The sequence below is a fragment of the Phoenix dactylifera genome, chromosome 11 (genome assembly GCF_009389715.1).
Source record: "Phoenix dactylifera cultivar Barhee BC4 chromosome 11, palm_55x_up_171113_PBpolish2nd_filt_p, whole genome shotgun sequence".
Taxonomy (NCBI): Eukaryota; Viridiplantae; Streptophyta; class Magnoliopsida; order Arecales; family Arecaceae; genus Phoenix; species Phoenix dactylifera.
The window spans coordinates 17260010-17274445 of NC_052402.1; the positions used below are offsets into that span (position 1 = coordinate 17260010).

The 14436-nt window shown below is 41.5% G+C and overlaps 1 protein-coding gene across 1 annotated transcript; it reads right to left on the reverse strand.

Moving 5' to 3' along the window:
• Positions 1–1198: 1198 nt before the first annotated feature.
• Positions 1199–8879, reverse strand: LOC103722132 (calmodulin-7-like). Its single transcript, XM_008812576.3, has 2 exons — positions 8591–8879; positions 1199–1916 (listed from the first exon to the last, which is right to left on the reverse strand). The coding sequence occupies exons 1-2, from the start codon at positions 8664–8666 to the stop codon at positions 1543–1545; spliced, it is 450 nt and encodes a 149-aa protein (XP_008810798.1). The 5' UTR covers positions 8667–8879; the 3' UTR covers positions 1199–1542.
• Between the last annotated feature and the right edge of the window lie 5557 nt (positions 8880–14436).

Here is a 14436-nt window from a genome sequence, read left to right on the forward strand (position 1 = left end):
TGCTATTGGGACCCTCCATCTAACCTCATTTCCCCACCATATTTAGCTTAGGTGCACCCGAGATTATAAGATTTTGCACCCGTGTCACATGCATCCTTACTACTCTTAATCTCGACCCAAAATAATCACACGCTTCCATCACCCCTTGAGGATTGCAGCACATGACATCCACTCCCTCTAGCACATCACGCTTCTAGATTATTATCCCAAAATGAAATTCATTTCCCCATTCCTCTAGGGATGCCAAGTGTGTTCAATACACTCCTTACTCTAAAATTCACTCTTGCACTCAAAAATATTGTAAGACAAAAGACTTCATCTATAGCAATCTTTTCCTTTAAGATTCATAACATGCGTTGAACCTCCATTGTATCTTGTGACTATCACTATTTCCTCTAAACTTGTCCTACAATATTTTCCCAAACTCTAAAACATCCTTTATACCTGCCTCTAGATCCAGGCATATTTGCAGTCATAGTCTGATCATATTGTCTCCTAGAGAAAACACCCCTTTCCTCTATGCAATCCTCGCCCTGCACCCCTTCATACCTCATCAATCCTTAAAAACTCTCGTTCAGCCAATGTAAGTTGACACCGGGTTTGAGCCGCAATCAGCCCCATCGACCCAAGAACCACAAGTACTCGATCTCAGGGTTACAAAGAGCCTTGAAGGTGATAAGAAACACAATCTAACCGAAGTTTTGACCTGCAAATTCACTAGCCACCTCAAAAGTTGACACTTCGGTCCATATCAATAGGTTCAAAACACTGAATTTGACTCTCTTATAACCTGGAAACATTCGAACCACCATTAGAAATTGGAGTAACTAGAACCATAATTGGTCTAGTATTTTTAACTTTTCAGAAGGCTGTGTCACATTCCTCTGCTTGCGCCATCTACAAATGTGATCTCAGGTGCACCAACATTAGAGAACAAAACTAATAGATATTCTATTTCCAGCATAATAAAAGCTAAGAACCACTTGGTACCCAATGATCACGGTAGCAGCTTGTTCCTGCCTCTGCTGCATCTGTGACCACCCGGTCATCGCATATGATTCACATCAACACAAAAGGAAGGCCAAATGCCTTCATAATTACCAAGCATCTACCTGATTGCCAGAACCATAAAAGCAACAAATTGCAACAGCATTTTCAATTATCAGAATGAGAATAAATAGCAACGACAAGGTAAACATGACACAATAAAATATAAATTTAATAGAAAAGGCCAAGCAAGAGGATGCCTTCGTTGTTCCAGTTTGCAACAGTTAGGAAAAGAGGGAACAAAAAATAGGTCTACATAAATATCCAAGCAAAACCCAACATCACAAGATAGAAACACAGGCCAGATTCACAGAACCATGGATGAATAGTGTAATGAAAACAACCATCCATGACACAAAAAGAGCACTAGAGTCGTCCCTGTTTGTTTCATAACTACAGCTATCCAGATAAACTACCTGCATAAGAGGGAATGGGATGACATTTTACTGCTTATCTGCCATGCAATTTCCTCATTTTTTATGTCATCATGAGGGATCACTTGGCCATCATGACTTTGACAAACTCCTCATAGTTGATCTGGCCATCACCATCCACATCAGCCTCGCGAATCATCTCATCAACTTCCTCATCTGTTAGCTTCTCACCAAGGTTGGTCATGACATGCCGGAGCTCAGCAGCTGAGATGAAGCCATTTTGGTCCTTGTCAAACACTCGGAAGGCCTCCTTGAGTTCCTCGTCTGAGTCAGTATCCTTCATCTTGCGAGCCATCAGGTTGAGGAATTCTGGAAAGTCAATAGTCCCATTGCCATCAGCATCCACCTCATTTATCATGTCCTGCAACTCAGCCTCAGTTGGATTCTGCCCCAGTGACCGCATCACAGTTCCCAGCTCCTTAGTCGTAATGCAACCTATTGAAATTCCACCCAAAACAAGCTGCACTTTTAATATTTTATTTCCCCTATAAAGTTTGATACGTGCAGATAGAACAACTGCTAGCCTTCTATTGTTTATTAGCATCTATTACAACTTTCAAATGATAATAAAAATAACGACTACTACCTTTTGTTCTATCTCCAAAGCAATGCACAACACTTTGGGGTTGGAAAATTGCACACCAGATTAACATATTAAAATGATTGCAAATTAGCACAAATGAAACATAGTGACAACATATTTCAAAAAAACAAATCCACAAATCCATCTTTCAGCATGAACAGGTCACATGATGGAACAGCATGAATTCATATCCAATGCCGGCAAGTAAAGAGCATCGTAATCCTTCTCAAAAGGAAGTAGCTTCGTTTCATAGGCCTACTGAAACACTTCAAGAAAGGTTCTATTATAACGCAGCCCGCAGAAAGACTATTTCTTGAGGTAAACTAGTTTTTTGGAAAAAAACATGAACACGTGCTGAAGAATATTGGGAACCCTAGCAAGGGTTTCCCCTATCAGTTGAAGAACTGCAGGGGCCCCAACTGCAACTTAAAACCATTCGTAAATTACAGCTAAATTATGACTTTATTCAATTAACTATTACGGCCTAGCTAGGTGATTGCTATATTAAGGATCTGCAATTCCATTAGTTTAACTATTTTGGCATAATGACTTAGAAATAACAGGTAAAATAACATTGACGAACAGGCAAAGAACCATAAACTTGGCATCCAAATAGTTGCAATATAAGAACAAAAAAATTGCTTCTCAATTTGCAATTAAATCTATTAAACCATGCAAACAGCCCAAGGCATGAATTCCTAACTATGACCAGTCCTAATAATTAGCTCCACTACAAAAAGGTGTTTTACTGCACGTGCCAATCACTATTCAAAATGACGGACACTTTAGGCATCCAAAAATCCAATCAAGCAAATGAAGAAGTAAGATAAAAAGTTCTTTGATCACTCAATAACTAACATGCATGCAATGATCAATGTGCCAACTCCAAACATCAACTACAGATGAATATCCAAATTGATTTAATGACTCCGGCAACTCTTCTCAAAATATATACCTTAATTGGCCTTTTCCAAGCATGAAGGGCCATCAAACATGTAAAACTACAATTAATTCACACCAAGCAGTAAATGTTGTACTTCTGCCAACTAACACTGAACACAGAAATAGCTAGAGCAAAATATAACTTTGAAAGTTTCACCAGGGAGCCAAAAAAAACAGGTTCCAGTGAGAATTTCCATTAGGTAAAGTTGTCTTCATCAAACTTTTTATGAATTCTCTGTAATATCGAGTAGAGATTTTCATGGATTATGAAATCTAGGTCAATGTCATCCTAGCAATTTTACAGTACCTCAGCAATCAGCTAACACTCATGCTAGATTTGGTACAACAGAGGGCTATGTCTTGTCATAAATCACCTCTTCTAGCAGAAGCCCACGTTATCCTACACCAATCATCTAGTGTTTAAGCAACATCCAGCAGCTGTAAGAAGGTATATTGGAAAAACTATATGTTTCCCATCCATTGATCTCAGATGCACACTCTACATTTAGATTTTGTTACATGATTTATCATACTGTATCCATATAGAACAGGGTCAGTTGGCCTACAATTTTCTGCTTGATCTTTAAGCCAGCAAAGATGCACAAAATTCAAATACAAAGCTACCTTCTCATAACATGGAGGGAACAAGTACAGTTACAATTGGTCCATATTGCTTTAAAACTAAGATTTCCAATTGGTTAATCATGATCCGTTCTATGTGAACAACGCACATGCATACTCAAACCTTAAATCAGAAAAGCATGTACTTGTCAAAATATTGGCAACAGCTCCTTGCTTCCCCCGGTAGGGATAAAACTATACATCTGTGAGCCCTATTCATCAATCCTATGGCTTAAGGCACAAAGCTGTTGCAACAGGTATATTATTCTACCTGAAACGCCTATAAATTTCTTGCACTAGACAGACCAGGTAAAAGCCCTGATTGGCAACAATGTTCAATAATCAATAAATTCATAAGCAGAATTAGTTCCTCTTTCATCATAAAGCAATTCAACCAAAAATAACCTACTGGGAGGGTTTTGGGAAACAGCAGCATTCTGAAAACTCTTGCACATTTCAAGAATGTGTGCATTTCAAAATGACTGTCTTTTCATATTAAGCACTAGCTAAACAAGTTTGCTGCACCTGAATTCCTCTGAAGTTGTTTTTTGAGCTCCTAAGCAATACATAGAACTTAACAGAGAGAGACAAAAAAAGGCAACTGCAATGAAACTAACATATAGACACACAGAGAAGACAGATGGACACACACACACACACACACACACAGAGAGAGAGAGAGAGAGAGAAAGCTGCTACGAGGACTAACAGCAAAGAAATGTGTTCAACTCACTGATAACAGTTTGCAATGCATGCACATCCATGCTGGCATTAGACCAACAAGAGCATCTGATTTCTTACTTCTTACCATTTTAAATTATTAGACTTACTTTTTTCAGGCCCAATGACCTTAAATAACTTAAACGGTCCTAATATAACTTTTATGTCAAAAAATAGAAATTAGACCAGAGATATGAATTGATTGCATCATATTAAATAGCAGGGTATTGAAAATTACACAAGACAACATGTTAGATAGTAAATCTAAGATGGTCAGTCCCTCAAATGTTGATTTGTAGAATGACAGAACTGATGCGCATAAAAAAAAAAAAAAAAGATCGATTGGAGGGCCAATTTTCTGATAAAAATGTGATAAAAAGGTGATGTATATCCAAGTCCGAACTTCGGCAATAACAGAAAACCAGTTCATGCTTGGATTTGTTAACACATAATTCAGAAAGTAGTTCCAGTGAAGGAGTCCTTCAATGACTGTTAATTAGTCTTTTTTTTTGTTGATGTCCACCTTTATTTTGTTTTTTCTTTATGCAATTGCAAAATAAATGGATAACTCGGTGAGGATAACCATGCATCTAGAATTGCCACCTAAACTCATCCCATTTCATCAGATCCAAGACAGTTCCAAAAGATGAAGCGGATATGTACGGTTCTAATAAGATATCATTCTTGACCAAGAATCCATATTTGGGAATTCTTCTCGAGACCCAATTTTTACCTAAATGGGTTGAGTTTGAGCTGAGCCTTTAATCTTACTTGAGGCTAGCTCTAAGTTTGACCAGATCTAAATATTTCATTCTAAATAGGTTTAGACCACTCAAATATTTCGATCTTCATGTGACACAGAAAAAGGGGAAACTCTCCAGCATATGATTGTCAAAAGTCACATAGATCAATTGCTTAATATAGCTCATGAATAATTTTGAACACCAAAAAAATTAAAAATCAGACATTGGAGGCCTCTCCAAACTCTTTCCAAAAGGAGAGAGATAAGTAATCAGACCAAAGTATTGGATTCATAACATCACGTATTAGGACACTGCAAGATTTCACAAGGTGACATGTTGGACAACAAACTAAGATAGCAACTCCTCAGAGGCCGAACATGCAACAGCATCATTAACCTTAACATAATTCTTTCTCTACAAAGAATGTTCCTATTTGGGAATTAATTGATATCTTTAAACATACCATGCTAGACTCAACATGCCCAATATGAGAGTCAACATGCCCAATATGCTAGACTCAACATGCCCAATATGCTAGACTCAACATGCCCAATATGAGACTCAACATGCCCAATATGAGAGTCGGTTCAACATACCTAGACTCAACATGCCCCCATACAAAATCTCAGTTAGGTACCAATACGGTATAGTACATCCAATATGGGGCAATACGCATCGATATGGCAAACTTGGTTCCAAACTATCAATAAATTAAAATGTTCTTCAGAACGTAAGAAAGCAATTAAAATGTTCTTCAGAACGTAAGAAAGCTCCCCACCAAAAAAATAAAGTAACAAGCTATCAACAACTAAACTGACTCATTATTGCTCCAAATACAAGGACTTGTAAATAGAAACTTACACAAGCCTAACTCGGACTACATTAATTGACCCAAATCTGACCAATTAATTGATGTATTGAGTTTGCGCTCACACCCAATCTAATTAGTTCTAGATCTAGATTCTAATCAAAGTTAGATTCATTGATATTACTCTATCCAATTTTTCCATCCATGGGCTGCAAAATTTCTTCGCCATCAGCAAAAACCATAAATAAAGGTCCTTTCAACAGAATCTCAGTCACAACTTCATGTTGAATAATTCACATCTTTGGCCTTTGGGGTTCTTGTCATGTGAAATTAATAAGGGGCATTTAAGATCCCCAAAATTGTTATACAGTGGAAATGACCCGGATGATTTCAAAACAACCAAAAAAAAAAAAGCAATATACGTGGAGAAATTTTGCTTTACTTGTTTCCCATCTTTAGAAACTGAAAGACATATTTTTAACTAGTGTGTCATTCCACCTCAGTAAATGAACCCCATTTGTCAAGCCTTCAGCATATGGATGGATTTAACTAAGTGACAACTTGTCACATCAAGCATTCCCTCCCAATTTCCCTTGTCTAGTGTATCCAATATAACATCCATAAAAGTATCTAAGGTGGTGGCAGGATTCACAAGTTTCCATCCAGGACATATTGAAGGAGTAATCTTTGGATGCCCCCGCCCATAGCGTCTCAAGATTCTTTTTGCCAACATGACAATAGGGGATTGGCACAATTCACAAGGTTTGGCATGATTTGCAAGTGGGCCAACAAATCACAACATGTCCCACTAGCACCATGTTGGCACTGCAAAATGAGAAGGGATACGAGTAGGATGTCATAACTACTTCCCTTTCAAAATTAGCAACTCGTGCTAAATATGGAGGAAACAATTCAATGATTAACCAGCCATTATGTCAAACAAGGGCAATGTTATCATGATCAACATGGTAATTAGAAGGGCCACATTCAATCTGTAGGATCTAAATCTCCACCAATCAACACAATATCAATGCTCCAAGCAATCAATATGTCCACTACTAAAACATGTTGTTGCGGCCCATAACCCGACCTGACGGAGTTCAGCTATTTGGCAAATGATGATTGGTCGGCTTGGATGAAGCTAGTCGGCTTGGATAAGGCTAGTCGGTTTGGATAAGGCTAGTCAGCTTGGCATGAGGTTCGACCTACAAATAAAAGAAACTATCGAAGGTTGTCGAAGCTGCTCCAGCGAGGGACACTCCGATGCTTAAGTCAGATAGAGTTTTGGTAGAATAGAGGAGATTTGAGAATATGAGCAATGAGCTAAGAGCAAGGTAATTTTCCTTTACTTAAATCCCCTAGCCCAGTTTATATAGAGAGAAGGGTGAGAGTCTGTCGCGATCGGTTGCACAATCTTCAGATGAGCCATTACATCTCTTCCTTATCTGTCGTCATACGCGGTTAAGTCCTTATCTGGTGCCCTGAGATCATGCGAGCAGTAACCACCCATGCTATTTGCCTAGACGTTCGCTCAATCGTTAATTACACACACCACGTGTTACTCGACCATTGGTCGACCGAGCTAGCAGGTTGCAATTTCTCGTCTGATTCCAAGAAAATGACTTGATCTCGGAAGTGGGGGACGAGCAATATGGCCCAAATTTGATGCCCATTAAAATCGCACCTACTAGCTCGACCGATCAAAGGCTGAGCAACACATGGCGCACATAATTAACGACCGAGCAAACCTTCAAGCAAATAGCGCAAGTGATTACAGCTCGGCGTGCACCAAATAAGGAAAGACACAACTGCCCAAGATGATAGATAAGATAAGGGTGTAACAGACCAGGTCCCGATGGACTCTTACCCTCCTTTCTAAACCAAGCCAGAAAATATCAGGTAAAAGGAATTTAATTTTGGTTTTAGCTCATTCCTCGTACTCTCGGATCTCCTATGTTCCACCAAAACTCTACCTGACTTAAGCATTGAAGGATCCTCCGCCAGAGCAACTCCGGCAACCTCCGATAGTTCCTTTTGTTTGCAGGTTGGACCTCACACCGAGAAGACCAGCTTCATGCCGGCTGATGAATCTTCGTTCATCAAACAGCCTAACTCCATCAGGTCGGGTTTGGGTGGCAACACATGTATCATCGTGTTACTACTTTACACTGGTGCACAACAAGAAAATGCAACACATTAAGATCTCAGACCAATAAACAGAATTCATACGCTATATGATCAGAGAACAAGAAGCATTTACTAGCCATCAATTCAAGCAAAAAAAAAAAAAAATCTAAACTCAAATAAATTCATACAGCGCAGAAACAAACTTGCAATCCAACCGTCCAACAATATTCATACACACAATCCTTAAACCATACAAAAGAAAGAAGTCAGATCAAACTCCCAAAAGAATTAACGCGAGAAAAATCAACAATATATACACGAGCGCATCCAAACGAACAAGACCTATCAAACCTCATCTACATCGACCTCTCTAGTGATCTGAATGAAAAACAATGACGAAACCCTACATCGACAAAGTACACTAACAAAAGGATCCATACCAAATCGAAACAAGAAAATGAACCACCAGATCCGACCGTAAAGATCTCAGAACCAAGCGAAACGGAAACAAATCACAGCAATTATACGGATCGAATGGAAAAGAAAAGGAGAGGAGGAATCAGACCGTCTCCGTCCTTGTCGAACAAGCTGAAGGCCTCCTTGAACTCGGAGATCTGGTCGTCCGTGAGCTGATCCGCCATGGCTTCTCCGAGAACGAGCACAGCGAGAGAAAACGGGAAGAAGAGATCTGAGGCCAAGGACTAAGGAAAACAAAGCAAGGACGGAGGTGTGAGGACTCGAGCGTTTCCTGCACCTGGCCTCGGAAAATTTGGGGCCGTTCTATACGGGAGCGGTCGCCTCGCCAGCCCCACGGCGTTCAACGCCCTCAAACCGAAAGTTATCGCTCTTCCATTAAAATACCCCTACTCCTTTACACAAATTACGAATAACGTGAAGGCTACTTAAATTGACGATTTTAGCCCTGACATTGTTTGTTTGGCCCTGCAGACCGTCTGCTCCCGTGCGCCCATCTGTCAAAAGCCTTACCTGCTCGGGACACGTTGTACGCTCTGATTGTCCTAGTGTTCATCTCAATGTGCGTCATACTTTGTATCCGTATCGTGCCCACTCCCAAAAATTCCAAATAAAGAGCAGGGGCGGCTAGTAGTTGATTATTCAGGCGATCAGCTTCGGATTGATCCATAATCCAGCTCAATTTGATCTGCTTAAGTTTGATCTAATCAGATTTAAAAAATTTATGGAGGCAAGCCCGATTCTAAATTAGATCTGTTTCATCTTTTAGATTGAATCTAAATTTACTAAATTTTGATCCGATGCGATATTTTTAATTTTTAGAATAATTTTGAATTTTTTATCCTATAATCCGACTTTTTTAACTTTTCTTACAAATTTGGACAATTTTTCTTATTAGTTTCGAAAAATAGAGATTACCCTTTAAGCATACTTAGAATTTTATAGTCTTTGATACGTTCTCTCTCTCGCCATATGTGCATACTTTACTTTTATGGATATTTGTTATAGATGTTGACTTTTTTTCTTCTGATTCTCTTAAGACTATGTAGATATTGGTGTTATATTTGAAAAAGAGTAGTTTCTGCATATCAATTAGAAGAATTCATTCCAAGAGCAGCCAATCTAGAATGACATTTCAAAAAATGTGGGCAATTTCCAAAATATCATTATCATTCACACCCTGAGCATTGGCATTCTTCAAGCCTTTGTCTCTTAACTTCTCTATAAGTGATGAATATCATGAATCGTTGTGTTTGAATTAATATCATTTATAATACACCTAAAACTTCATTTCCAATAGCCAAAGAAGAATATTGAAAATTATTTTAATAGTAAAGTTAACTAATGCCTGAACTTGGTGTCTGTAAACAGTTTGCTGAGGGATGTATCTCAGCATTGCAATGCAAAATAATTTTGCAACTTATTTGAAAGTTTCCTCTAGACTTACCATACAAGCATCACAAGATAAAGAATTCCATAATTGACTCTAATTCACGGGCTTGATTGTTCAGATTTTAATAGGTTCAGATTTATTAATTGTACATGAATTTTTATAACACATTGTGCATAAATACTGAAATCTACTTCGTATTTATTTTGTAAAGTTGAATAGGTCCATACCTGATCCGACTCGAATCGAATCCGAATTTTTTAGGTTGGGATTGGATTATATATGGACCAATCTGACCCAAATGACTTACTAGGTCAAAAATTATACCTGTGGATCCGATCCGACTCGATCTTTTATTGCGTTGGTTTTGGAATCAAAATTAGGACTAGACTAAAAAATCAAATTGGATCAAGATCACTTATAATCTGGTCCCATCCGATCTATCTGCACCCATTGTCATTGTGCAGCTTTGACGCCAATTTCTCATCTCTAGATGGTATTTTGGTTATTCTGCAAAACTAAATTTATTCGGGTGAATCGAAGGGGCTATTTTCGTAATTTAAGTAGAAAGGATAAACTACTAAAGAGGGTGGCTGTATAATTATTCGCGTCAGCTTTATCTTATTTACAGCTTTCTCGGGAATCTTCTCTTTTGTTTTTTTTATTATAATCTTTATCTCTGCATAATATGGAATTTCGGTTTTGCCCTCAACGCGGTTCCGACGCGGAGTGGGGTTTTTTTTTTTTTGGTGAAAACGGAGTGGGGTTTCTCACGTGTTCCGGGGTGTCACGTCGGCGGCGTTCGTAGCCGGCGAAACCGAAACCGCCATTTTCTTCCGTTACGTAATTAGCCCCTCATCGTTTCGGAAGGACCACAACGTTTCGTTAATTTGGTCTCTCCGTGGCCCCTATCTTGACCGTCCGTTAGAGCTCTACCCTGCGGAATGAACGGGCCAGATTAAACGGGCCGATATGGGGGTCAAGGTTATCGGATGAAGTGCACTGGGATGGAGTGCTGGTTTTCATGCTTAGAACTGTGTGTTACAAGAAGAATGCCGGTTTTTCTTCGATGGGGGCATGCGACCCGGAGAGACGAGACGGATTTGCATTTGGAGGAAGCTGCATTCTGTTTCTGTTCTTATAACAAACGGTAATACACCATAGTTCAATGGTGTTCGACCGAAGCAGCCGAATTATCGTCGTACAAAGAACTGATGAAAAACAAAGAAATGAGCAATCTCAACGGCCTTATATGTGGTCAACCACTCGGGTAATACTTTTTGAATTGGAGAGAGAGTTGTCCGGTGCATTCCACAACTTGTTATTTTTTTGACTTTTTTGACTAAATCAAGGGGTGCAAATAGGTTGGATCGGGTTGGATCCTGAGTGACCCCGATCTGATCCGGTTTCTTATTTAAATCCTAATTTGAGACCCAGACCCAACTCAGTTGAAGATCGGGTCGGATCGGGTCTGAGCCTACAATTTTTGACCCAAAAGGTCATTCGGGTCAGATCGGGTCCATGTATAATCCAGACCCGACCTAAAAAATTTCGGATCTGGGTCTGGGTATGGATCGGGCCGGGTCGGGTTCGAGTCAGTTCGGGCCGGGTCAAGTCTGGATCAGGTTCGGGTCGGGCCTGGGTAGGGATAGGGAAAACCACAAAAGCACAATGTAATTGGTTTTTTAGTCATATACGTGCATGTGCAATGAGCACTATGATAGTTTACAATTCACTGCAATAGCAAAAATATCAAGACACAATGGGATTGAGTTCTATATTTCCCAAAACAGATGGACAATTTAAAGTAGTTGTGGAGTGCCAGATGTTCCAGATTACAAAAAAAAAAATTATTATCCCTGCATTTCTGTTTACCGATGAGAAGATACTTGGTATGACAATAGAACATTCTCCAATGGTGACCAAAATGCTTTTTTTTTTTTTGGTGAAACCAGCTTCTCACTGCACATGACAACGAGAGAGCCCAGAGCAATCACAAGATAAAATACGATCTAATGCCTGCGGCACACGATCAGAAGTACCCCAAAATACAAACCCTGAATAGTGGGTTGCATAGGAGGCGATCCAATTCGCAGCACTTTTCGCCTCCCGAAATACATGCGAGATCCGAAATAAATTTAACTCCTCCCCCATGCTCCAAATGTCCCGGAGTAGCGGGTGCAGGTCCTGCCTAGCCTGCCGGCACCGGATCCAGCGACCACCGCGGATGAGTCGCCCTCTAGGAGTATTCATTGAGCACCCAGGTGTACTCTAGCAAATGCAAGACCCTCCCATGCCGCGTGCAGCTTCGCCACAGGAATGAATCCGTCAAAAATGCACCGACCACTGGCCATAATTAGTTTGGAGTTCTGGTCTCTGATCACGAAGCCCACGCCACATCTGATGTCGTCCTCCGATACACTGCCGTCGAAATTCACCTTGAGAATATCAGGGGGTGGGGGCTCCTAGGATACCATCGGTATCATCGCATACCTAGGCACTGGAGGAGCCAAAGAGGAACCCCAGGTGTCCCTATCATCTCCAGGTGAAATATCTGCTGCGACACTCACCAGCTCGGCTACATGTGCAAAAGCCCTATCAACCACTGATCTCGGATGAAATCCTCATCCCTCGAAGATCCTCGCATTCCTATCCAACTAGATGTGATATGCCACATAAGCCCATACTGCTCTCCTGTCTACCATGTCAAATCTTCGAGTTGAGTCCCTCAACTGACTCAAAAAGGTCCCAATAGAGGTAAATGTCTGTTGGTGGGTCGATACAAAACCCCAAACCTGAAGCGCCTGCGGGCACGCAAACAGAACGTGATCGATGGTCTCCTCCTCCCTCGGGCATCCCTCACAGTCAGCTGGTGCCGATACCCCCTCCTAGCCAAGATTCTTCTGGTAGGGAGAATGCCCCATGCCACCCTCCATAGAAATAGAGCCACACGTGGATAGACACGTAGTCGCCAAATCCAGCGACCCTCTAGCCGTCGGCCAGGCCTTGAGTCCACTATCGCTTGGAGATCACTGACTGTGACTCTCGCCCTCCCAGTCGAGCTCCACACCCTCCTATCTACCGTCCTCTCGAGGGATAGAGGTGTAGCCAACACCTTCTCCGCTAGATCGTCGCCAAAGAGTAGATGGATCCTTTCGACATCCCATCCAGACTCCCGGAACTAATAGGTCGCTCACTCTGCTCCCGACCGTCGCACCTAGGTCGAACATGGTGGGCCATCTAGATAGCGACAATCCTGCCAACCATCTATCCTCGACAACATCAATACTGCGACCATCACCTACAGCCTAAGAGATGCAAGGAAGAATTTGAGGAGCTTGAGCACACATCTCATGCCAAATGTAGGAACACTGACGCCCCCCATACTTTGCTCTCATCAGTCTGCTCCAAAGCCCATCCGGCTCCAGAAGGAATCTAGCCACATGCCTCGATGCCAAAGCCTCCCGCCTAATGATGAGAGAATGGATGCCCGGTCCCCTACTGCTCGTTGGCTGACAGAGAACCTCCCAAGCAAGCAGGTGAGTACGGCCCCCGCATGCTTGCATGCCCGCTCCAAACAAAACTCCGCATCAATTGCTCCAATTGCCTTAGACAAGCAATCGGAACCATAGTATTCGAAAGCATGTACAAGGGTATAGAGCTCAAGACTGACCTGACCAAGGTGACATTGCCCATCTTGGACAGGGTGCTCGCCTGCTACCTCTCCAATCTCTGTTGGAAGCTCAGCTCTACCCCAGCGCAATCTGCCCTGCACAGTCGCCGACCGGTGATGGGAACCCCCAGATACCACATGGTGCCATTCTGCTCATCAATCTCCAAAATCTCTGAGATGGCAGCCTTCACCTGAGCGTCGATCTTTGGACTGTAGCAGATGGCTGATTTGGCTAAGTTGACCCGCTGCCCAGATGCACTGCAGTACTCTGCAATTATCCTCCGAATTGTCTGTGTCGACCTCCTACTTGCACGAGCCATCAAGAGACAATTGTCGGCAAACAATAAATAGAAAAACTGGAAGGTACCTGTCCTCGGTGTGTAGGGCTCCAGCTCGTGGGACTCAACGACACATCGGAGAGCTCGGGATAGAGCATCTGAGCAAAAAATAAATAGCAAAGGTGACAGCGGGCAGCTCTGCCACAGACCCACTGAGGACTCGAAGAATCTCGTAGGTGTGCGTGCCGTTCACCAAAATAGCAAAGGAGGAGTCCTTGATACAACTTAGCACCTATCTGATCTACTGGTGATGAAAACCAAATATCTCCAAGGAATGTGCCACAAAGCGCCAGTCCAATCTATCATACGCCCTCTCCATATCCAACTTGATGCACATCAAACCCCGCTTATGTGAGGCCTGCTTGAGATCACACATAAACTCTTGGGCTATTAATATGTTATCAGAGATACACGAACCCCCAATGAAAGCCCCCTACTCAGGACTAATCAACTCAGCCAGTACCTCTCTCACTGTTCTCACCAGGATTTTAGCTATGATCTTGTAGAAGGTGGTGCAGAGACTAATGGGGCGATAA

Bases quoted from the DNA above. Each gene is read 5' to 3' on its own strand.
- LOC103722132 (XM_008812576.3), bottom strand. From the start codon at position 8,666: ATGGCGGATCAGCTCACGGACGACCAGATCTCCGAGTTCAAGGAGGCC. The intron at 1,917-8,590 runs GTCTGATTCCTC...GAATTTCAATAG, and splicing joins GTTCGACAAGGACGGAGACG to GTTGCATTACGACTAAGGAG.